Here is a 25,205-nt window from a genome sequence, read left to right as displayed (position 1 = left end):
CAAGGTGAAAAGGCAACTCACAGAATGGGAAAAAATATTTGCAAATCATATATCTGATAAGTGGTTAATATTCAGAATATGTAAAGACCTCCTAAAGTTCAAAAAAATCAAAATTCAAAAATGGGCAAAGAATTTGAATAGATATCTCTCCAAAGAAGATATACAGATAGCCAATGGCACATAAAACGATGCTCAACATCAATAATCATTAGGTAAATGCAAATCAAAACCACTTCACACCTATTAGGATGGCTATTATAAAAAACAAAAACAAAAATGGCAAGAACAAGTACTGGTGAGGATGTGGAGAAACCCTTCTGTAGCTGTAGTTGGAACCCTCATGCATTGCTGGTGGACTATAACGTGGTGCAGCTGCTGTGGTAAACAGTAAGGCAGTTCCTTGAAAATTTAAACAGAATTATCATATGATCTAGCTATTTCATTTCTAAGTATATATTCAAAAAAATTGAAAGCAGTGACTCAAACAGATATTTGTACACCAACGTTCATAACAGCATTATTCACAATAGCCAAAAGGTGGAAACAACCCAAATGTCATCAATAAATGAATGAGTAAACAAAATGTGGTATATATATGCAATGAAATATTAATTAGCCTTAAAATGGAATGAAATTTGCATACATGCTACAATATAAATTAATATTGAGAACATTATGCTAAGTGAAATAAACCAGATGTAAAAGGATCAATATTGTATAACTCCACTTATATGAAGTAAATAGAATAGGCAAATTCATAGAGACAGAAAATAGAATTATTGTTACCAGGGGCTGGGGGGGAGAATGGGGACTTATTGTGATGAAACGTTCTAGAGATAGATGGTGATGATGATTAAACACAATGTGAATTACTTAATGCCATTGAACTCTACACTGAAAAATAGTTAAAATTATAAGCTTTGTGCTATGTATATTTTACTACAATAAAAAAATGCTAGAATTCAGAGAGAACAGCAAGAGTCTGTGGCATTTGAGTCACAACTGGTTTCTTCCCCTCCCTCTCCTTATCTCACCTTGATGGAAACTCCACTCCAAGTGTGTGGCCAAAAATACAGGGCTCCCTCTCTCCTCAGCTCCCAGTCAGGAGTTACTTTATCTCACCGGGAGGGTCAGGCCACAAGCAAGTCTCATCCTCTCCAAATCCAGGTTGAAGTGGCTAAATTTCTGATGAGTATAACTGAGAGGTCAAGGGCTCTTTTCCTCTGTGCTGCCCTCACCAATAGGATGAAGTCTCTACCCCAGGCACAGCAGGCAAGAATACTGGGGCCCGGATCAACCTCACTCCAGCTTGCTCACGGGGCAAAGGCTCTGATACCGAACCTCTTAATCTCACGTTTATATGTCCAATGCACAAAAAACCAATCACTGAGACACTGGGTGCTTGGAGATGGAGAAAGTTTTATTCCTATTGGCCAAAACAAGAGGGCAGGAAGATAGGTTCTCTCAAATTCGCCTTAATGAAAGAAGAAAGCGGGGGTCTTTATAGAGCTAAGGGACTTGAGAGGAGGAGGTTCAGAGAAAAAAAGGGGAAATCTGTGTTTCTTTCACTCCAGATAAGCTGTGGAGCAATCATACTTCTGGGCAGCTGGCGGCTGGTTATCCGGTGATTGTAACTTCCTTAAAGGCATTCTTTTTCTTCTGCAAAACAAGCTCATATATCCTTGTGACTCTTGAGTCACCCCTCAGGTTAAACAAGAAAATGGCAAATTAACCAGATTAACTTCTTTTCATCTGTGTCTATGTTGGGAACTAGGTCAAATGGTAATCATGTTCTTATTGAATATTTACAGTAACTCTCAGCTACCTGGCACCAGTTCCATACTGAGAGAGGCTAGGAGAGACGAGCAGAGGCTACCATCTGCTCAAAACCCAGAGCAGTAGCTCAGAGACTTTGCCCAGGGCAAGAGGCAGACCATAAAAAAAGAGAGCTCCAAGCTCTCCCCAAAGGAATTGACTTTATTTGAAACAGAGTATGGAGAAGTTCGACCATAAGAGCACTCTCGAAAACAAAAGCTCCTCTTAATTTAGAGCAAAAAGCTAAACCATAGGCCATGTGGTTCACTGGAGAGAACTATGGAAAGCAACAGCTAAGATGCATCCTCCTGGGACGAGAACAAACCTCAAAGACTGGTCTCAAAAATTACCCCTTGCCAGGATTTGATTGGGTTGGATTGCTGAGGAATTTGTTCCCCAGGACATTGTCAAAAACAATAGAGCACTCAGCTGGTAATTAGTGGAGCCTAAGGGCTGGGTGTGATACTAAAATGAATCACACAGCTAAACAGAGAAATCAAAGAGAGAGATCATGAGAGAGAGCCCTGCTAAAACTACCATCATTCCAGGGTGACCCCTCTGGGAACTGACACCAAAGGCTGCATATGGCAGGGGGTAGAGTGAGGGGGGATAGACTTCACTAAAATAGACTAGCCAAGTCACAAAACAAATAAACAAGCAAACAACAATTAAAACAAGCTCCACAGAGGGAGTAGGGGAATCAGTATACAGAGTTACTACAATATGTTACCAAAAATGTTCAAGTTTTATTAAACTTGTTTTTTAAATAGGACACGCAGAGAAACTAAAAAGTAACATCCATACACAGGAAAAAAAGCAGACAATAGAAATGGCCCGTGAAAAGGACCAGATATCATATTTAACAAAGACCTCAAAGTAGCCATTATAAATATTCTTAAAGGAAATCGTGCTTAAAGAAATAAAGGAAAGATCAATTTCTGACAAAACAGCATGAGGAGCTCCACTGACCCACTCCTCAGTGAAACTGGTGAAAATTATTTAAAAATTTAAAGAAATCATTCAAAGCCTGTAGAAACGATCCTAATGGCAAACAGCAAGTGAAGAAATATCTATTCAAGAAAATCTATGAAAATTTGGTAAGAAATATGAGAGTCTATGTTATTTGAACCAAGACTGCACCCCCCTTTTTCTCTCCCAGTTCAGAAACTCCACTCCAGACAGCTGCAGCTGAAAACACAGGATGCTCTCTCTCCTCAGACAAGAACACAGGGCCTCTCTTCCCTTAACTCCCAGCTTGAGGGTTTTCTTCCCAGGAGGTGCAGGGCTTCAGCGTTTCTTATCCTGCCCCCAGTCTCCTGTTACTGAGGATAAGTCCCTGGTGAGCATGGCCAAGAGTTGGGGGCACTCTTCTTTTCAGTCCCCATTCCTGGAATGAAGGCTCTACCTTGGACATAATGAGCTGAGAATAATGGGGCCCCAATCACTCTTATCTCAGCTTGTGAAATGGTGGTTCCACACTAGGAAAGGGAAGCTGAGAGGACTTCAGGCTCCTGCCCCACCCCAGCTCCTTGAGTGGGAGTGTCACTCAGAGAGCTTTCCATTGTTCTTGTCCCTACCTCTAGAGCCCTAGATCAGGGATTTTTCAGGGAGCGGGGAGCAAGTGGTAAAACATATAGCTCCTATTCTCTTCTTAAATGAACTGACTTCATTTGCAGCAAAGCGACAAGAAATTTTCACATATTGAGGTATGTAGGGTAGCTATTCTGGCTTGAACTAGAGCCTGACTTACAGCCTATCAAACATACATTGTACATCTGCTTTAACATTAAAGTAAAGAATGCATTAGAAATTATCTCAAAGTAAAAGAATGCACTTTTTGAAGATAAGGATGCACATTTCCTTTGCTACAACTGCCAATATCATAAGGCCAGAATCAGTACTCATGAAGATAAGTTTCCTTTCTTGGACATCAGGGTCATGTTGACCTGCTAATCTGAAACTGAATACCTCTTCAAAACTTTGATGAATATGTATCCTGAGCGTGTTTGATGTATATTCTTTGTTCTAAAAGGGTATAAAACTCTACTGAAAACCATGCTTCTCTGGAGCACTGTCTTCCTTTGTGAAGGCTGCTGTCCCGGGTTATAATCCTCAGCTTGGCTCAGGTAAAATTCACCTTATCTCTCCTACCTATAGAGTAGTTATTGGTTATTTGCATCAACAAAAGCATGGAGAAGTTCAAGCCTAACCATGCTTTCAAGAACAGTGGAGGTTGTGAGGAAAGGCAATTGGGAGAAGATTCATGGATTTAGCAAAGATACAGGCTAAACTGTAGGCTGGCTAGTTTGCAGGAGGGAACAGGAGAATAATACACATAGGAGGAGCCCTTCTAAGGTTAGAACAAATAAACACTGACATCAGAAATTATTCCTTCAATGGAGCCAAAATATGATTGGATTAGTTTGTAGAACAATTTATGCCCCAGGACAGTGTCAAACACAGTAGAGCAATCAGCCAACAATTAGTGAAATTAACAGCTGGATGTGGACAGGGAAAGAGGGGAAGAGAGCCCTACCGATACCACTGTCATTCCAGGGTGACCGTGGACATACGCAAAGCTGCATCTTTCTGAGGCACAACAGAAGAGGTTTAACACTGTGTTTGTGGGGGGTGGGGTGAGGGTGCGAGGAAGCACAATAGACTTCACTGAAATAATCCAGCCAGTCACTAAAAAATAAACAAGCAAGTAATAATAACAAGCCCCAGAGGAGAGGAGGTAGAACCTAGGGTTGCTCCAATATATTATGTAAAATTTCTAGTTTCCAACAAAAAAAGTATGAGCCAAAGAAACAAGAAAGTATCACTCATACACCACAAAAAATCAGGCAAGGAAAACTGACTGTAAGAGTGACAAGATAACAAGATGTTGGATTTAACAGAAAAAACTTCAAAGTAGTCATTATAAATATGTTCACAGTACTAAAAGAAACCATAGTTAAAGAAGTAAAGGAGGGTATGGTGACAGTGTTACATCAAATAGAAAATATCAATAAAGAGATAAAAATTATTTTAAAAGAAGCAAATGGAGATTCTGGAGCTGAAAAGTACAATAACTGAAATAAAAAAAATTCACTAGAGGGGCTCAATAACATATTTGAACTGGTAGAAGAAAGAATTAGCGATTTTGAAGATAGATTGAGAGAAATTATGAAAGCCAAAAGACAGAGAGAAAAAAGAATAAAGAAAAATGAACAAAGCCTCAAAGAACTTTGGAACAACATTAAATGCATCAAGATACATATAGTAGGAGTACCAGAAGGAGAGTTGAGAGAGAAAGGAGCAGACAAAAATATTTGAAGAAATAGTGGATGAAAACTCCCAAAATTTACTGAAAAAACAATAAACTACACCTCCAGCATGCTCAAAGAAGTAAAGGAAAATATGAAGACAATGTCCCATCAAATAGAGAATAATGATAAATAAATAGAAATTATATCGAAGGATCAAGTGAAAATTCTGGAGTTAAAGAGTACAATGAGCAAAATGGAAATATTGTGAGAAAATTCTTTCTTCTGCCAGTCCATATCTACTGGCAGAAGAAAGAATTAGCAAACTTGAAGATAGATCAATAGATATTATGCAACTGAAGAACAGAGAAAATAGAACAGATAATAATGAACAGAGCCTCTGAGAAATGTGGAATATGCTTAAGCACACCAACATACACGTAATGGGAGTGCCAGAGGAGAGGAGAAAGAGAAAGAAACAGATAAAATAGTGACTGAAAACCCCTAATTTGTTTTAAACTGAAAAACATCACTCTACATGTCCAATAAGCTCAAAAACATCTGAATAGGATAAATACAATAAAATCTACACCCAGAACCATCATAATAGAAAGAGAAGAGGAAAAAAACAAAGAGAAAATCTTGAAAATGGCCAGAGAAAAATGACTCATCACGTACAAGGAAACCCTAATACGACTTTTCATCAGAAACAACGAAGGCCAGAGGCAGCGAAAAGACAGTTTCAAAGTACTGAAAGAAAAAGAACTTGTCAACCAAGAATCTTATATCCACCAAAACTATCTTTCGAGGAGGAAGATAAAATAGATATTCTCATAAAAATAAAAAATAAGAGAATCATTGCTAGCAGACCCACCTTAAAGACATGTTCCTCAGACTGAAGGCAACTAAACCCAGATGGAAATTCACACACACACACACATATAAACAGAGAAAGGAAAAGAGAGAGAGAACTGGTGAATGCAATTTGTAGTTATAAAAATTGATATAAATGCATTTCATCTTTTTTCTTCTCTTAACTGATTTACAAAGTAATTTTTAAATCAATGACCTAAATATAAGAGCTGAAACTATAAAACTCTTAGAAAAAAACATAAGGGTAAATCTTCATGACTTTGAATTTGCAATGAATTCTTATATATAGCACAAGCAACAAAAGAAAAATAGGTAAATTGTACATCATAAAAATTAAAAAGTCTGTGCATCAAAAGACACCATTAAGAAAGTGAAAAGAGGAGCCGACCCAGTGGCACAAGCAGTTGAGTGCACGCACTCCACTGCGGCGGCCCGGGGTTCACTGATTTGGATCCCAGGGGTGCACTGATGCACTTCTTGTTAAGCCATGCTGTGGCGGCGTCCCATATAAGGTGGAGGAAGATGGGCATGGATGTTAGCCCAGGGCCAGTCTTCCTCAGCAAAAAAGAGGAGGATTGGCATCGAATGTTAGCTCAGGGTTGGTCTTCCTCACACACACAAAAAAAGGAAGTGAAAGGACAATGAGAGAAAATATTTGCAAATCATATATGATAAAGGTCTAGTATCTAGAATATATTAAGAACTCTTACAACTCAGCAACAAAAATACAAACAACCCAATTAAAAAAACAAAGAATTTGAATGGACATTTCTCCAAAGAAGATATACAAATAGCCAACAAGCCCATGAAAAGATACTCCACATCATTAGTCATTAGGGAAATACAAATCAAAACCCAATGAAATACCACTTCATACACATTAAAATGGGTGTTATTTAAAAAAACTTACAGAAAATAAAAAGTGTTGGCAAAGATGTGGAAAAATTGAGACTCTTGTGCAGTGCTGGAATATAGAATATAGAATATTCTGTAGGGAATATAGGATACTACAGCCACGGTGCAAGACAGTATGGTGGTTCCTCAAAATATTAAATAGAAAATTAAAATATGATCCAGAAATTCCATTTTTGAGTATATACCCAAAAGAATTGAAAGCAAGACTCAAACAGATATCTGTACACCTATGTTCAAAGCAGCATTATTCACAATATCCAAAAGGTGCAAATAATCTAAATGTCCATTACAAATGAATGGATAAACAAAATGTGGTGTATACGTACAATGGAATATTATTCAGCCATAAAAAGGAATTAAGTTCTGACACATACTACGACATGGATGAACCTTGAAGACATTATGCCAAGTGAAATAAACCAGACACAAAAGGACAAATACTGTATGATTCCACTTATGTGAGGTATCTAGAGTGGTCAAATTCATAGACAGGAGAATGGTGGTTGCCAGGGGCTGGAGGGGAGGGGAAATGGGGAGTTAGTGTTTAATGGGTGTGAAGTCTCAATTTGAGGTAATGAAAAAAGCTCTGGAGATGGAGGGTGATGATCGTTTCACAAAACAATGTGAATGTACTTAATGCCATAGAACTGTACACTGAAAAATAGTTAAATAGTTAAAATGGTCAATTTTATGTTATGTATGTCTTACCACAATAAAAGTTAATAGGGCCGGCCCTGTGGCTTAGTGGTTAGGTGCGCGCGCTCTGCTGCTGGCGGCCCAGGTTCGGATCCCGGGCGTGCACTGATGTGCCGCTTCTACGGCCATGCTGAGGCCGCATCCCACGTGCAGTGACTGGAAGGATGTGCAGCTATGGCGTACAGCTATCTACTGGGGCTTTGGCAGAAAAAAAAAATAAATAAAATTATATAAAAAAATTAATAAATTAATTTATTATATATAAAAGACCTGCTGTGTAACTGAAAGGCTACCATATTCTGTACTCTGATGGAGTGTTCGTGGAGCCCCCTGGAAAAAAGCCCCCTGATTTGGTTACACTGTGCCTTCTGATGGGAAAGGGGAATGATAAAGGATAGCAGTCTCACCCTGTGCTGGAGAAGGCCCCGGGCTGAAACAGATCCATGCACCACTTTGGGCCTAGAGAAATGATGCTGGTTTATTTGGAGATACAGACCAGATGAAGACTCTTACCAAAAGGATAAGCCATGGCCGTGTGTAAAACACTATCCTTTGTCAAGGGCTCAATTAGACAAAATCAAACCAGTTCTAAAAAACAATTAGAAAAACAAGGGATAATTTTTAAAGAGGGCCACTCACCCTGTTATACTCCCTTATGTCCAGTCAGCGGGGAAGGGGAATCGGAGGAAGACGGTTGGCCACTGTAGAGAATTGTACCAGATCTTAGAGATGTAAATGCATTTGTTGTTCCATTAACTGACTCTGCAACTTTTCTGACTTTGATTCTGTCATGTGCATAGTTTTTCTCTGTGGTTGATCTATGTTCTGCTTTTTTCTTTTTTTCTATCCCTCTAATTAAAAATTCTCGTTTGTTTTTATCTATGGAGTCCAGTGTTTATAGCAAAGAATTCCTCGGGAGTTTCAGGACCCCTCCTATGTTGTCTAGCCTTTTACAGGAAACCTTGGGGAGCTCTGTCCCGCTAGGGGGTCTGTAATTATTCAGTATGTAGATGAAGATGACTGCCTGGTAGCCTCAGAAGCTACAGAGAAATGCAAAACCGACACTTTGGCTGTGTTCAAGTTCCTCATCCCACAGAGACACAAGGCCTCACTAGACAAATCGAAATATTACCAAACTGAGGTCAAATATTTAGGGCATTTATTGTGGAAGGTCACAAAGTGTTAGAATCTAGGAGTGAGCCAATTTTGCAGATGAAATGGCCTACAACAAAAAAAGCAACTTAGACAATTTGGGGACTAACGGGATATTTTCCACAGTGGATTCCAGCTTTTGCAGAACAGGCAAACACCTCTGATAGGTAATAGAAGACCCTCAGATTTGGTCCCTAGAATCTGAAGAAACTTCTGAACAGCTGAAATTGGCTATAGTCTCTCCCCAAGCTCTGAGGATTTCAAATTTTGCAAAAAACATCCCACATGATTTTCCATGAAAACAAAGGCACTGCTACCAGAATTTAACTCAAAAGTTGGCATTAGATTCTAGACCAATAGTGTATTTCTCAGTGCTTCTGGGTGCCTCCGAGCTGTGGCAGCAGCCGCCACACTTGTTGGAAGGGCTCAAGCTCTTCTTTGGGTCATTTGACTTATTTGCATGTCCCACGTGCAGGGACAGCTATCTTTCAACTGCATTAGACCCAGCGTTGTAGGTGCGCCAGCAGACTATCTGCGAGCACGCGTAATTACCCAGCCCGGCGCTGTGCTTGGGAGATGTGAAGTCCTAGACTCGGCTGCCCTCTCACCAGACCCTGACTGCATAGATGGTCAAGACTGCACAATGGCAGTGGAGGAAGACCTTAGGGCCTGATCTGATTCATCTGACTTTCCTGTTCAGAGGTCAGATTTGATCATGCTTCCTGCAAGGTCATGTGTGGGCATGAAAATGGCCAAGTTAAGACTTCCTGTGCTGTGGTGGCTGCTCGTGAAATCTCGGAAGCTTAGGTTTTGCCCGGAATGAAATCAGCACAAGCTGAGTGAACCACTGGCAGTTGCTTGGACCACGATTCTCAGTTCAGGACTTAAATTGACTTGACACACTGACAGTAAATGTCTGTCTAGGGTGTGTCATGCAACCACAAGGCAATTTTGGAAAAATAGGGGCTTCTTGACCTCTATGGGAACTAAAATATCTCACGGAAAATTCAGAGCTGAGTTGTTAGGGACTTTACAGCTCATACAACAACAACCGTTGCAGCATTCACATGGGGCAAAGCAACGGGGTCTGAAGGAGATGATTTTGCTGACAGAGCTGCAGAAACCCCTGTTAGAACGTGGTGGACCCCAAACTTAGAAGTCCCACTTGCAATATACAAGGAACTTCTGCTGTTCATTTTCCAAAATATGCTTCACAACAGGAAATGGACAAATGGGTTGAGAAAAGGGCTAAAAGAAATTCGACTGGACTGTGGGAATCAGCTAACAAAATAACTCCTGGACCACACTGCCCATCTGCTTGATTAGTAACGTGCCATCAACAAAGTCACGTGAGTCCATCATCTGAGCAGGATTTTAAAGGCCCTAGACTCTCACCATGCCTACCAACAGATGACTCATCCAAAGTGTATCGGAGATGTGCTGTGCGTCAGCACAGTTCTTTACAGGTCACCGCCAAGATCAGTACAGTAGGTTTCCCTGACTGGCTTTGCCAGGTACCTGGGGGTAGTTGGATTCCGTAGATTCAAAGACTGTGGAAGGTAAGAGATTTTGTCTCATTATGGTTTGCAGGATGTCCAGATGGCCTGAAGTCCACTGTCACTCAGGAATCATGTAAATCTTGCCATCACATGCCCTGTCACCTTCAGTCCTCTGGATGAGTGAAGTGGATGAATCCAACTCTGAAAGCTTCACTCAGCAGTCTACTAGGTGAAAATGGCCTAGAGCTTTACCATGAGCCTTGTTAAAAATGAGAGCGACCTTCCCAGCAAGCATGGTATTGCCCCCTTTGAGCTTATGAACTTATGTTTGGCAGGCTTGTGAGTTTGGATCTGAGACCATATCCTGTGCCCAGTTTAGCTGAATCCCCCCATAATCTTGTTAAATACTTAAAAGGGCTTCTCTCCTCTCTAGAAACCCTGAGACATAAAGTAAGGACCTGGAAGGACCCACAGAGGAGGCCTGCCACCCCATCTACCAGGAGATCTGATGTACAGAAAGGTGTTCCAGAGGGAAGACGGCTGTCACCACACTGGGAGGGACACTTTCAAGTGCTTTGATATGGCTGAAAGAAAAATCCAGTTGGATTTATGCTTCTGATGCGAAGCCAGCATCTCAGAAGGAATGGACCAAGGTTCCCATAAGGACTTGAAACTTAGGTTTTCTAGGATCACTGATATTGGTACTGAACTCATCTGAAAAGAGCTTTTCTGGTGAAATTATCATTATCACAAATAGCCCTGCTGTCCTTTTCACAGTAGTGATTATCTCCATTACTTTAAGACTCACAGTTTACTAGAAACAAACATGTTATTTGTAACACTGCTATTCTTTCATTACCCTCAGTAATGGTCTCCACAATTACAGATTTCTGGTCAGCTCCATATTGTATTCCCAGGATAGACATAGTCTGGACGTAGAAGTCCAACAATCCAATTATCAGCAAAGTGAAGTCGGGACTATCTTCATGAGTAATTTTTGGTAATACTAAAGTAAAAGTAACTTCCATGCATTCAATACTGTTAAAGAAAAAGTTATTCATAACACTTGTTAAAGAACAGTAAAGCAGACTTTATTCAAGAGGGGCCGTCGAGATAAGTGTAGGGACCACCACAATGGGGTCTTGCAGTGGGGAAGAGAGATTGGGCTCAACTCCAAATACGACAAGGAAAAGTGGGAATTTATAGCCAAGGAGCAGGGTGGGGGGTCATTGGATGGAAAATTACTAAGACAACATCAGGGATAAGGGGGGATTCTGGCTGAATGGACCTAACAAGAGTCTTGCTGGAGGCAGGCCAGGGGGATCAGACATTCTCAGGGGCAGGGGGAGGTGGGGGGGATGGCGGGAGCAGGTGATGAGGAACCCGATCAGATACCCAGGGTGATCAGATATCAAGGGGGGTGGATTCTGGCTAAAGTGACTTAGCAGGAATCTTGCTACCAGTGGACAATGCAGAGACAAACACAGAAGCCCAAAAGTCAGGGCCTAGTTGAGAGGAGAATTCAGAGGAGGCTGAGTAGAGTTTGGTCAAGGAGAGAAACTTTGTCAATACTCAAGCCCAAAGTTTGACACAAAATGTCTGTGGCTAATAGTCTTCATAGCAGGAATCACATCCCCTGAGCCCTCCCATCATGGAATCTGTTTATTAAGGGACCTGTTTGGGGCCATCCAAGAACAAAAAGAGACCTATTAGATACAGTCCTTGGAGGAATAGAGCAGGCAAGTTCTAGCTAATGCTTTTTGATATTAATACTTCAACTAATAAACTTGGTGCTTTGGGACTGTTACAAAAACACATAATACAATTGCAATGGGAATGGGGGAAACTTGGAATTGGACTGTTGGGAATAATTGTTACTGAACCCAAACACAAGTTCTTTTACCCACCACATAGTAGGGCCAATAAAGAAAAAGCTGAAACACCAGGCTTGTGGCAAAGAAAGAGGTTTACTATTATCAAAAGGCAGCCAGAAGAGGAGATGGGAGTTAGAACTCAGATCCACTTCCTCGAAGGGAAAAAGGTAGGGGTTTTTATCTGGGGTTTTAGGTAGGGGAAGGGGAGCATGCACTGGGGTTTGTTTAGGTAGGGGAGGGGAGCATGTGTTGTGGTTTAGGTAGGGAAGGGGGAGTGTGTGCTGGGATTTTAGGTAGGGGAGGGGGAGTGTGTGCTGGGGTTTAGGTAGGGGAGGGGGAGAGTGTGCTAGGTTTTAGGTAGGGGAGGGGAAGTGTGTGCTGGGATTTTAGGTAGGGGAGGGGGATCGTGTGCTGGGGTTTAGGTAGGGGAGGGGGAGCATGTGCTGGGGGTTTAGGTAGGGGAGGGGGAGCATGTCCTGGGGTTTAGGTAGGGGAGGAGGATCGTGTGCTGGGGTTTAGGTAGGGGTGGGGGAGCATGTGCTGGGGGTCTAGGTAGGGGAGGGGGAGCGTGTGCTGGGTGTCTAGGTAGGGGAGGGGGAGCGTGTGCTGGGGTTTAGGTAGGGGAGGGGGAGCGTGTTCTGGGGGTCTAGGTAGGGGTGGGGAGCGTGTGCTGGGGGTCTAGGTAGGGGAGGGTGAGCGTGTGCTGGGGTTTAGGTAGGGGAGGGGGATCGTGTGTCTTGACATGAGTACAGCCATGTTTGGCCGCTCCATTGACCTACAGCCACCAGCACAAAAAGAAATACAAAGCTGCTTTCTGTGTGGTGGGAACTGGCCTTTTCCCGGGAACTGGCCTTTCTCCCACGGAGAGAGTTGCAAGTTGTAACATTTCAAGGCTCTTGGAGCGTCGTAGCCCGGAATGGACTGGCCATCTGTGCCAGGCTGAGACGATAACCAAAGAGAACAATGCACGTACACAACTACTGGGCTGGGACGTTAGCCAGGGGGCTCAGTGCACGTACGCCACTGATAACCATTTGTGCATGGAAACACTAAATGCTTGCTCTGCAAACTCTGTAATTGCTTACTCTGAAAATTACTGATGGTATAAAAACTGCTGGAAACTGAGCCCCGGTGAGAGTTCCACCTGTGGAAGGGACGCCTTGCCCAGGACGTGTGATCCTTGCCCAGCCGCGTCGATTGACAGGGCTCTCCCGGCAGTGGGGCGTGGATGTTGTGAGTAACTGATTTGATGTGAAGTCATTGATTTGATATGAAGTAATTGATTTGATGTGTTCTCTTTTCGGTCAACCTGGTGTTTCTCTTTCCGGTTGATTTGTGTTATTTTCTCTTCAGCCAATGTGGGTGTTTTCCCTTTCCAGTCGGGCTGATGTTTTTTCCCTTCTAATACTTGACCTATTTGGATCTGTTTGCAGACTGTCACCTTTACTATCCTCTATATAATAAAATATACCTTCAGTCCATTTGTTTGGAGTGGAAAGTGTCTTTTACGTCTCCAATCGAATCCCCGAACCTCTCATAACATCGTGTGCTGGGGTTTAGGGAGGGAAGGGAGGAGCATGTGCTGGGTTTTAGGGAGGGGAGGGGCACATGTGGCCCTGCTGTTTGGCACCTCCCCATCAGCCTGTGTTTGGCCTTGAAGACTGAATTTCCTTCCCTTGACTCTCTGGACTCTTCTGGTTTGTTTTCATCCTCAGCCTGCGTTTGGCCTTGTGAAGCTGAATCTTGACGTCTAGACCTCAACTTCGTGGGAAAGACAGCTCAGTCACATGCTAAGGAGGGACGGAAAGACCTGGTTAGTTTTAAACAACAGTTGACTATGCTGAGTATGCACAGCTGCCATTAGCAAAGCTTATCTCCAAGTTTTCGTTCTCTTCTTCTAGCCCAGGGAAGATTTTTTAACTTCTTCGCACTTGGTTTCATAATTTAATGGTGGAACAAAAACTCACCACAAAGGACTCAGGCGCGCAGCGATCCAACAGCTCAGCCATTAGCTACAAACGGCTCTGCGGTATCATCAGTGGTTCAGCATGACCAAGAATTATTGATTTGGAATGATGTGAGAAACAGCCTGTAGGTGGGTTTGTCCTCAAGATGTAACACAATTAAAGCCATAGACAGTAAACGCTGGAAATTGTACCCTTCCAAGGGTGCCCCACAAGAAGGCTTTGATGCTAGGTTAATGGCCATGGTGTCTTGATATTTTGCATCTGAATTACGGAAGGGCCTAAATTATCAGGTAAGTGTGGACTTGCTTGTGTGACTGATGGGAACTCAGGAGAAATGTACCGGGCCTTCCAAGAAAAACTCAAAATGTCAGACTATTGGGCTCTGGCAGTATGCTATTCCTTAGGCTTAGATTGGGTAAGACTTTGAGTAACTACAAAATAATACACAGATAGTTAATTGTGTGAAAGTGCAAGCGATAAAGACAACCCAGAGTTTGTAAAATCAATATATGCCAAAGGAGAATTTTCGCACATTGCTAATCGACATACTCCCCCAAAATATGACACCTTGGCATATTGAATGTTTTAAATGGAAAGAATTTGAGAAATAGCACATTCCGGAAGGACTTGCTGCCCTTCCTCTGAAACGAGTCGTAAACTCTGATGTGACATGTGCCCTCCCTCTGCCCCTAGGAAAGGAGTGTCCTTACCTCAGAAGACAGGGGAAGGACGGGAGGAATCTGAGCAAACAGGCCTTGCTGAGTTTCCTCCAGTTTACTGCACTCAGCTCACGCCCTCTTTTGTTCTATCACATTTTTCCACAACTTCCCACTCTTTGTCAAACCCAGCATAAAAACACTCAGGCGTAACCTCTTCTTCGGATCTTCACTTCCTTTTGAAGGCTCCCACGTCACATAAAACTTATGTTAAATCAATGTGTGTGCTTTCCTCTTGTTAATGTCTTTTCGTACAAGGGCCCAGCCGTAAACTTAGAAGAGTAGAAGGAAAGGATATTTTTCCTCCCCTACATAATCAAGAATTTGCTTTAAGCGTTTGCCATGAGTATGACGTGTTGAAACCTTTTTCTGCAAGTCACACGCTCTACTGAATTTCTAATTCATCCCATTGTGATTCTGATCATTACTTTTATTTGCATTTCACCATAAACTTGCTGAATATTTAGATGGTTGCAAAATGCCAAGAGAAAGGTAGAAACAGCAATGGAGATCATTAGAAAATTGTAGTGTCACTATAGAGTAGTAACAAAAGGGGTAAAATTCAAAGGTAAATAAAAATAAGATTGACTTTTCCTTGTTACAAAAGGGAAAGAGAACTTTCCTCCTTCTCTCTTTTCTTAGAACTTTTCCTAGAGAAAACTTGTTTTTGTAAGTACCTCCTTTGTCCTTTTGATATGTGTGCAAACCTTTTTAATGGCCAGAATTAAAACCCAGGAGTGTGCTTCTGAAGGGCCTGAGACCCATCTCTGTTCAACGTCAACATCAAGGAAGACAGCGCCCCATCTCCCTGTCACCGTCCGCGTTTGGCCGAGGCGCCTTTGCTGCCTGCTCTACGTCGATATACAAGATGTTTTATTTTTCCTTCAGATAGAGATAATTAGCTAGCACAGATGGCCACCCCAATTACCAGGCGAATGTAGGGCGAACTGTGAAAGTAGGTAGGGCAAACGGTGCTGAGTTCTCTCCCCTGAGGACACGTCCTCGTACTTGAGAACATGCTGCCATGAGTTGTATCTGCTTGGTATGAAAACAGTGGGATATCTTTGTCTTTGTAATCTCATTTTTTTAATAGCAGATTACCCGTAACACAGCCCAGTCTGGTTTAATGCTGATTCAATAAGAGAACTATTTCTTTTCTACATTTGTGGAGAGGATTTTCTCGGTTGGCAGGAGATTTTATTGTTTTACATTCTTTCCTCAACAGCACAAAGTCTGCCTTCCACGTTCTTGTAGGCGATAGTTTTACCAAATGTTTTGTCTCGACATAGAATGGATCCAGCAGTGTGTTTCCTTAGGCCACCACCCAGCCAGTGATATTGAGGTTTTCATTAGAGCATCACCCCATTTCAAGGAACAAACACCTGTGTTAGGTAGGGTAGGGCAGGCTGTGATGTAGTGACAAATAAACCTGTATAATTCATTCCATGGGATGGTTCAACACAGGCCAGAGGGGTTTGGGGGCTCCTGCTCCATACAGCCAAGCAGCTGCTATAAGAACATACCACAGACTGGGGGGCTTGTAAACAACAAACATTTATTTCTCACAATTCTGGAGGTTGGGAAGTCCAACATTATGAGGCCGGCAGATTCAGTGTGGTGCCAGTCGAGGGCCCACGTTCTGGTTCATAGACAGCTGTGTCCTCAGGTGGTGGAAGGAGCTAGGGAGCTCTCTGGGCCTCTTTTATAAGGGCACTAATCCCCTTCATGAGGTTCCACCCTTGTGACCTAATCACCTCCCAAAGGCCCCACCTCCTAATACCATCACACTAGGGATTGGGATTTCAACATATGACGCTGGCGGAGGGAAGGGGGTCACAAACATTCAGTCCATAGCAGGGCTTAAGAATGCAGATTCCCAGGGGCCGGCCCGGTGGTGGAGCGGTTAAGTGCGCATGCTCTGCTGCGGCGGCCCTGGGTTCAGATCCCGGGTGCACACTGATGCACCGCTTGTCAAGCCATGCTGTGGTGGCGTCCCGTATAAAGTAGAGGAAGATGGGCACGGTTGTTAGCCCAGGGCCAGTCTTCCTCAGCAAAAAGAGGAGGATTGGTAACAGAGGTTAGCTCAGGGCTATCTTCCTCACATACACACAAAAAAATGCAGATTCCTTTTATGTTGTGGTACTGCCATCTTCAACACCAGGGAGGCCTCAGAAGCAGGAACCATAAGCTGTTTCTCTAACCCAGAAACTTATCATCTGAGAATCTCAGAGTCAGTGACCTTCAACAGGTCATAGAAGAGAAACCACTCAGACTTCAGCACGCTGCCGAGACCCTGGGCACAGAGTCACGTGGGCTCTTGTGAATTACAGAACCCATGTTGGAAGCCCAAGAAGCCCCCTAGCTGGGTATGAAACCCAGAGGCCTGGTCTTGGAGTCTGGAGAGACTGGCGGGGTGAAGGCTGTCCTGAGCAAGGAATTTGGCCTCAGAAATCTTGGGTTCAAGTGCTGGCTCATCTCTGACTAGTTCTTTCACTGAGACACCATTTCCCTGAGCTTCGGTAAAAATAGGTGCTCTACGTACTGCATGAGATGGTTTCAAGGCTTCAGGAAGATGATGTTTGGGAAGACGCTTTGAAAACTATAAGGCATAAGACCAACGCTACTTACTATGACTCATCTCTCCTCTGCAGAGCACTTCCCCCGCTGGGCCAACATGGCCCTTCTGTTCACATGGCAGGGAGAAGCAGCCCACTGCAGTTCCTTCCAGCACCACTGGGTGGTGTTCTAGCTAGACAACACCCTCCCTCCGTGACTCCTCTGAGGCCCGGCCAAGTCCTGAGCCTGCCAGCCCCAAAGTCTGGGAGGTTTTGTAGCTCATATGTCCACCAGATGGTGATGAAAGGACCCCGGAAAGATGCTTCCAGAAAGCCTCTCTTGACAAACACCACACAAAGTCTGGACCTATTCCCCCTCTGGCCCCGTCCTCAAAAGTGAGAGAGTCACCCTCCGCCCTCCGTCTTCACCCCACCCATCCTCCACCCCGGCTTTGGGATTTCTCTGCATCGTAATTTTGTCCCCAGCTTGCTAACTGCAGCTTCTGCTGTTGAGCCATGTGTCCCAGACGACGTCCTTCTGCCTCCATCCCCCCAGTACTGTTTCCAGAGCTGGACCGGACTGGGGGGGTGGGAATCACTGAAGAGGAGTGTCTCGATTTCAGCACAGCCGAGCCCAACACAATCCCTTCTGCCGTCTGTGGGGGAACACCAGCTGGGGGATCGGGAGTTCAGGGCTCCCCTCCTCCTGCCATCGGTAGGCTGGGGAGCGTTAGCTGAGACCTCCTGTGGGTTTGCATCTGCAAAAGGCAGGGTTTGGACGCAGTGACTGTAACTGTGAGATGGGGAGCTGAGGCGGGGAGGGGAAGCAGCAGGTGAGCGCCCGGGCAGCTGACCCCCTGCAGAGGTGGTTCCGGGCTCCCCCACCTTCCTCAGCTTTAGCAAGGACTCCCCTTCTATGCCTCTATTACCTCCTTCTGCCAGGACAGATGCCAGGTGACAACCTGTTCGCAGGGTCATCTGAGGCAGGAGAGACCAGGGGAGCAGGATCCCAAGTCCTGGCGGACGAGCCTGAGAAGGTAGCCGTGCCCTTGGTCTGTGGCCTGAGTGCGCTCTCTTGCCTCTCCTGAGCCAGCGGGGGCCTCGTACGCTCAGCCCCCGGAGCTCTTGAATTTAGTCTCCCTCTTCCCGTCCACAGGTCCCATAAGGGAGCGCCTTGGTTCACCTCCCCTGGCCCCAAAGCCAAGAATTGTTTCAATAACACTCGGAAGCTGACATTCAAGCGCACACATTTTATTTTTCATATAATGCACCCATTAATCCTTTACAGCTTAATAGCCTAGAATTCCTCCTAGTAGGGCCGTCTCACGCCCTGGGAGAGGTGCTCCACCCTCAGGCTCTCTGTGGGGCTGCCCCAGGTCTCCTGCTAACTCGGAACAGAGGGGTCTTCCCGAAGGCTCAGGGAGAGAGGGCGTGTCCAGGCTGGCCCGTGTCCCCTGTGTGGCCCTCGAGGACCGTCACAGACTGTCAGGAGGGCTGTCTGCTGTAGCTCCGCGTGTAGTTATGGGTGTTTTCTTTGGCATTTAATCTGTTGCTGGGACAGCATTCCACAAAGAACAAGGGCACTCCGCCGTCTGCCCGGGCTTGACCGTGGGCACAGCCACGAGGGAGTACCTACAGGGACCCCATTCGAGGCGCACATGCCAACTCCCCATGCTGAAGAAGGAGAGGCGGCCCCCTTCGTCCTGTGGGGTGGCTTTGGGAAGAGTCGTAGGAGCAAGTCTGTCCACTCTGAGGTTTAGGCCACTGTCCGCCACACCCGGACTCTTCACTTCTGCCCAGTGGCCCTCCTTCCCTCATCAGTGCTCCCTGATCCTGAACACTAAGGTCACTCGACCTGGGGCTTCTCCACCTGTGAAAGGACAGGTCCCCTCCATCCAAGGGGAGATTCTTGGAATGGCGCCTGTCCCACCTTCCTACAATCCAGGGTCATCTGGGGAAATAAGCCGGGGTGGGGAGGGTGGACCTCACTCTTGGTGGGAGACCCTGGGGTCAAGTTTATCTGGGAACCATGGCAGGTTAGCAACAGTCTGCAACCAGAAACAGGCCCTAGACTCTGTTCACTGCTCCCAAATACTGCCTCCTGCCGCAGGAGGCCTCCCCAGGGCCCTGGAGCCACCTTGATTCTCCAGCTTAGCCAGCTGCCCGGACACTGGGCATTCAACCAGGGCAGTGTGGTACTGGGGGCCCTCGGAACATCACCCCCAACCCCTTCCCTCCCGCACTTCCTTCCCTCCCTCCTCGCATCTCTCCCTCCTGTTAACATCTCCCGGGGCTGTTACTCCTCCTGGAGCAGGGGCTCTCGGTCCCCTTCCTGTACCCTCTCGTCCTCCTCCTTCTCCATGCAGCCCACAGTGGCAGCCAAACCAGCACCCACACCACCCCCGACCACAGCAGCCCCCGTGGCCCCCACGGCAGCTCCAGCTGCCACCATCCCAGCCTCCGCAGCCAGCGCCGCTGCTGCCATGCCTGCACCTACCACGCCCCCCGCCAGGCCCATGAGCCCGGCCCCCACAGCACCGCCCACAGCAGCCAGGTGGCCACAGAAGCGCATGGTGTAAGAGTCCATGAAGATCTTGGCCTCGGCCTGCAGCTCGGCCTCCAGGGCCTCTAATGTCTGCTCTCTCCCCTTGCACAGCAGAGCCACACCGTGGCGAGCCAGGATGGCGTCTTTCTGGGTGGAGAGGAGGTTCCGCATGGTGTCGGGCAGGACCCGGAGCGCAGAGAATATGCGTTTGGTGGCCACATCCTGTGCCAGGGAGGAGGAAAGAAGGCGCTCTGACCAGGAGCCCCGGGGGGGCCCTCCCCTGGTGTGGACCCCACCTGGCTGGACACCTGGCCTCCCATGCAGGACCTGCGGGCTCACCTGCTGTCGCACGTACTCCTCAAACTCCTTCTTGGCAGCTTCCACCGTCCTCAGGTCATGCAGCTGGGCGGCCATCTGTCCACAGGAAAACCCAAGCTGCCTCCCTCTTTCCACCCGCCCCCTCACGGCACTACCTGTCTCCATCCCAGGGCACATCGACCCACCCTCCTCCTGGCCCCTGGATCCTCCCGGGGAGCTCCGTACCTCGTCCGGAGAGGAGAACCCGGGCCCTGTCCTCCCCATCCAGCCTGAGAGGTTCTGCGGAGACATCATCGGAGGGGGTCAGGGTGGGCAAGAGGCCAGCCGGGGTCTCTTGGGTCTTCAGGAGGTTTTCACACCTTGATTTCCTGAGCTAACTGCTGCCCTGTGAGCAGGCGTCTGTCCCCCCTGGCCACGGGGCGCCCCTCGCTCCAGTACCCCTGGCAGCGGCTCTTGGCGTGCTGGGGGGCGGCGCTCAGCACATCCGAGACGTAGGCGCGGAGGTGGCGGAAATCGTCATCTGTGTCTGAGGAAGAGATTCCTCATGCTGAGGAGACCGGGGGCTGAGCAGGACCGGGCTTTGGGAGGAGAAAGGGTGTCAGAGGCTGGGAGATGCTACTAGTGCGAGGGGGCTCCGGCAGCCCGGAGGAGGGCAGGCTGGGGAGGCCTTTGCTCCTGGGGACACTCACCTTCCGGGGTTCCGTGGGCTCTGCTCCCCCACCGCCTCCCAGGAGCAGGCAGGAGGTAACAGCGGGCTCGCCTCCCTTGGAGCAGCTCCTGAACCTTGGGGTATTTGCTGGACGACTTCTGAGAGAGAGATTGGGGAGTGCCCTGAGCTAGGGGACGCAGCCTCCCATTCTTGGCTCCCTATAGGACCTCTCCCTGGCTCCCCTCACCTCCTGCAGGGTCCACCCACCCCCTCCAACCCCTCCCTCTGCATGCTCACCTGGATGATGTCACCCACATTCCCCTGCCCTGCCTTGTTGCTGTGGGACGAGTCACGAACTAAGAGATCCAGGTGCTGGAAGAGAAGGGGTCCTGACACCAGCAGCCAGGGGGTGTCAGGGTCTGGGGAGATGGGTCCAAAATGGGTGTCTCACCTGGATTGGCACCATTCCATAATGCCTGCCCATCACCTCAGCCACCTGGACAAACATCTGGGGGCGGAGCAGAGGGTCACAGCTGGGCCACTCCAAGGACTGAGCTTCCCCGCGCCCCCGCACCACTGTAGGACCCACGCTCCGGGCTCCCAGCTCCAGGACTCTCCTGTCTCTCTCCCACCCAGGCATCCTGTGCTTCACCCTCCGCCCTCAAGCCCACCAACCCAACTCCAGTGCTGTGAAATCCCAGGCCAGCACTGGAAGGCACCTGATTCCCGCCGGTCCAGTCTCCTGGCCTTATAGTCAGGGCAGGGACCAGACGTCTCCTTACCTCCAGATAGTCCAGGTCTGTATCCTTCAGCTCCTGGGAGGTGTTGAGGATCTGGAACCAAGGAGAACAACAAGTTGGAAGAGGGTCTGTGAAGGCAAAGAGATACTGGGAAGCCCCTGGTGAGGAGGGAGCTCGTAGGCACCCTATGGGGCTCGGGCCTGGGAGAGATCAGCCCGGGGACCTCCACAGCCTGTGAGGCTGGACTGGCCTTGAGGAATGGAAGGCAGGCCCAGTAATGGTCCTGCCGACCGACCTTCAGCTGCCTCCAGGGACCTTCAACGAAACTTTAGAACAAACCATACTCCCACCTTCACTGACTAGGGACACATCCCCCCTTGCAGGGACACCCCTAGAACTTGTGGGGACTCCAGACACAAAAGCTTGTGAGAGCAGGGTGGCCATTCGCAGTGTGCTGAGACACCCTGGGTCTGGAGAAAGATGAGCTGGGGGGGACGGGGGGCAGCACCCTCACCTGGTAGGAGCTCAGCATCGTGGTGAGGGCACACAGCTTGGTCCTTGTTTCTCTGCTCAGTTCAGGGCTCATGGCATCCCCTGTGTCCACCAGGAACACAGCCACCTGTGCGGGAGGCGAGGGGGACAAACCAAGGGGCCAGGCCTGCTTCGCTCCCCCACATTCTTCTGCCCCATCTTCTCACCCTTGCCCGAAAGGTCTTCTTCTCGGTTCCCCTCCTCTTTGCCCGTCTCTGCTCTTTCTCCCTTTCCCCTCCCTGCCCCTCCTCTGCCCTTTCTCCCCTCACCTTCCTCCCCTCTTTCCCCAGCAGGAAGGGGTGACTCCACATCCATATGCCCTTGGTGAGGCTATTGGCACCCCACCGGAACCCCTGGAGGGACCCCCCTCCTCTCGGCCAGCTGCCCTCGCCAGATTCCTGCGGGGCAGAGAAGGGGAGCATCAGTTGGCCCATCCAGCCCCCATTCCCCTCCCGAAGCCAGGCTGGGACCCTGAACCTGCCCCCAGCCGCCTGCCCAGCGCCGCCCTTACCAGGCCCGGCAGGCCCCGCAGCAAGTGGTTGAGGAGGAAAGTCTTCCCTGAGTGCTGCTCGCCCAGGACAGCAAGCAGGCAGACGGGGGTGTCCCTGGCCAGGGGGTGCTTCAGGCAGCGGTTGATGGCCCCCATCCTCAGGATGAGGCCCCCGGAGGCATTGATTCGCACCAGCAGCAGCGGTTCCGCCCTCACAGCACAGGTCTCCTGGGCCGGGAGGAGGGTCCCTGAGCATCCAGGCTGTGGGCGTCAGACCCCAAGTCTGGAGTGTGTCCACCCTGAGCTCCGTTCCCATCCCCACATCCCAGAAGAGGGCCAAAGCCACCTGCCTCCTCTTGGATTGGACCCGGGTCTCTCCGTGCCCCCCACCCCATGACGAGGCGGGGTCCCCGGACCTGCAGCACAGGGGGCAGGGACCTCTGTGGCAGGAGCCTCATCCTCTCGCCCAGGCTCCGCAGGCCCTTCTTCTGCTTGCATATCTTCCGGCACTCGGGGCAGCAGGGCAGCTCGCAGCCCGGGACGCGGTGCGTGCTGAAGCAGCGCGGGCAGAAGTCGTGGCCGCAGTCCAGCGAAATGGGCTCGCGCAGCCTCTCCAGGCAGATGGAGCAGGCGGGCAGCTCCCGGGGCACCGCGGACCGGGGCCCCAGGCCCAGCTCCAGCTTGGGGAATGGCGTGTGGGACCTGGGAGGCAGGGCGGCACATCGGATGCAGGGGTACAGGCCATGGATTCAGAGGGCGGGCTGCTCCCAGAGAGACCACACTCTGCCCGTTCCTCACTGACTTGCACCCCAGAACCTGAGGACCCCAGAGTGGGGGCAGCAGAGCCATGGTGAGAGTGAGCCCGAGAGGAAGAAAGCCTGAGTGGACTCCTGGCTCTGCCACACCACCACCGTCCCCCCGGGGGCAAGCTCCTGCACTGACCTGGGCCCCAATTCCTAATCGTCCAAGAGCAGAGTTTAGCAGCGCCTGCCTCATGGGGCCGTTGGGGTGACCAGACGAGATGATGCCTGTGCAGCGCCCTGCCCAGCGCCTGCACAAATGCTCATGACAGTCCTCCCCCACCGCCTGCTGCTGCAAGGGCGCTCACAAGGAGTTACTGACTTCGGCCGGACCCCCAAGGAGTGATCCTCTCTACAACCTCCCTGAAGCGGCTTAAATGTGCCCTGCGCAGTGGGGACGGTAGGGGAGAGTGGGAGCCCCCCCGGTGGTGGGGCAGATGGCTCTGGTTCTTAGAAGATTCCTTCCACTCTCCCCCTCTGAGCTGGAATCGGCCTCCCTGGGCGCCCACCCAATTTTCCTTGTCCCTCCCTCCACAGCCTGGCAGATCCAGCCCCGTGCGCCCTCTCCTGGGACAGCCCTCTGGAGGCTCGGGCCACAGGCCTCCCTGCTTGTTCCTGGACCAGCCTGCTGACCAGGCCCGCTGCAGCGATCCCGCTGGCAGGCCCTGCCACTTACCAACTGTTGCTGCTGTTTCCCATGAAGCTCCGTTTTCTCTCCTTGGGGAGAAAATTGAGGGGGGAAAATAAACAGCAAAAAAGGTTTTTAGAAGAGAATCCAGACTTCTATCTTCCTCCTGGGTTCCAGTGGCCCCTGATCCTCCTTCCACAGACCCATCCCCCAACCCCGGGTGGCCCCTTCCCACCCCCACTCTCCTCCCCAGATCTCAGGACTGAAGACTTGCCTGTTTCCCAAGCCGATGACAAAAGGAAATGACTGACAAGGCGGACCTCGGCATGGGAGGTTGGGAGCGAGGAGGGGGTCTGGAAGCAGAGAGCAGAGGCCCAAGAGACCTTCAGCCAGTGGCTGGTGGGGATGGCTTTGCCCCTGGAAGGGCTGGCCGAGCTGTGGCAGGTGGAAGATGGGGTGGGGGATGGTCTTCCCCAGAGGAGACGATTCTGTCAGCGCTGGAAAATAGATGTGACAGTCAGGAAAGAGGAGGCTGCCTCTAGACTCACCCAGGGGGAGGAGACAGGACTGCGGGAACCAGGGCTCCAGAGGAGGGAGGGACAGAGCCAGCCTCAGAATCCCTGGCAGAGGCTGGGATGCAAGCAAGCTGAGGTGGTGAGTCGCCATGGAGACGGAAGGGAAAGATAAGGACAGGGAGGGGGCGGGTGGATGGAAAGAGAGAGAAGCCATATGGGTGCACAGGCAAAGATGAGACCGTGGGCAGGCACTGCCCCTCCTGGTCCAGCTGGGGTCCTTCCAGGGCCACTGGGCGGGGCTTGCAAAGGGGAGAAAGCATAGCCAGAGCTGCCCTACTGGACCCAGTATTCACTGAGCACCTACTATGTACACAGCCCTGTGATGCCCCAATACTACCTGTGGCCCTGCACATGCCCCGCCCCTGGGGGGCGGTCCCAGCTGGCACCAAGCTGGTCTCATTGGTGCCAGGTCCCAGCTGAAGCTTTCCTCAGCACCCTGCCCCATCCACGCCAGCTTCTCTGACATGGGCTACCTACTTGTCACCTGGTATCTTCCCCTTCCAACGGCTCTCACCCTGCTTCAAGCTTGTGACAGTCACCTCTGGACCTTCTAACTGCCTCTTGACTGGACTCCTCCCACCAACCCCCACCCCGTGCACAGCCAGCATAAACTTCCCCA

At 48.7% G+C, this 25,205-nt stretch overlaps 1 protein-coding gene across 1 annotated transcript; it reads right to left on the bottom strand.

Moving 5' to 3' along the window:
* Window positions 1–19,602: 19,602 nt before the first annotated feature.
* On the bottom strand, window positions 19,603–24,359 carry RNF112 (ring finger protein 112). The gene is made up of 14 exons (XM_058559583.1): window positions 24,286–24,359; window positions 24,060–24,100; window positions 23,000–23,285; window positions 22,605–22,811; window positions 22,363–22,491; window positions 22,077–22,181; window positions 21,605–21,655; window positions 21,274–21,330; window positions 21,120–21,194; window positions 20,863–20,980; window positions 20,533–20,699; window positions 20,399–20,452; window positions 20,195–20,269; window positions 19,603–20,077 (listed from the first exon to the last, which is right to left on the bottom strand). The coding sequence occupies exons 1-14, from the start codon at window positions 24,337–24,339 to the stop codon at window positions 19,607–19,609; spliced, it is 1,890 nt and encodes a 629-aa protein (XP_058415566.1). The 5' UTR covers window positions 24,340–24,359; the 3' UTR covers window positions 19,603–19,606.
* Window positions 24,360–25,205: the final 846 nt, after the last annotated feature.

This window comes from Diceros bicornis, chromosome 18 (assembly GCF_020826845.1).
Source record: "Diceros bicornis minor isolate mBicDic1 chromosome 18, mDicBic1.mat.cur, whole genome shotgun sequence".
NCBI classification, from domain to species: Eukaryota; Metazoa; Chordata; class Mammalia; order Perissodactyla; family Rhinocerotidae; genus Diceros; species Diceros bicornis.
This window is presented reverse-complemented; position numbering and strand designations above follow the sequence as displayed.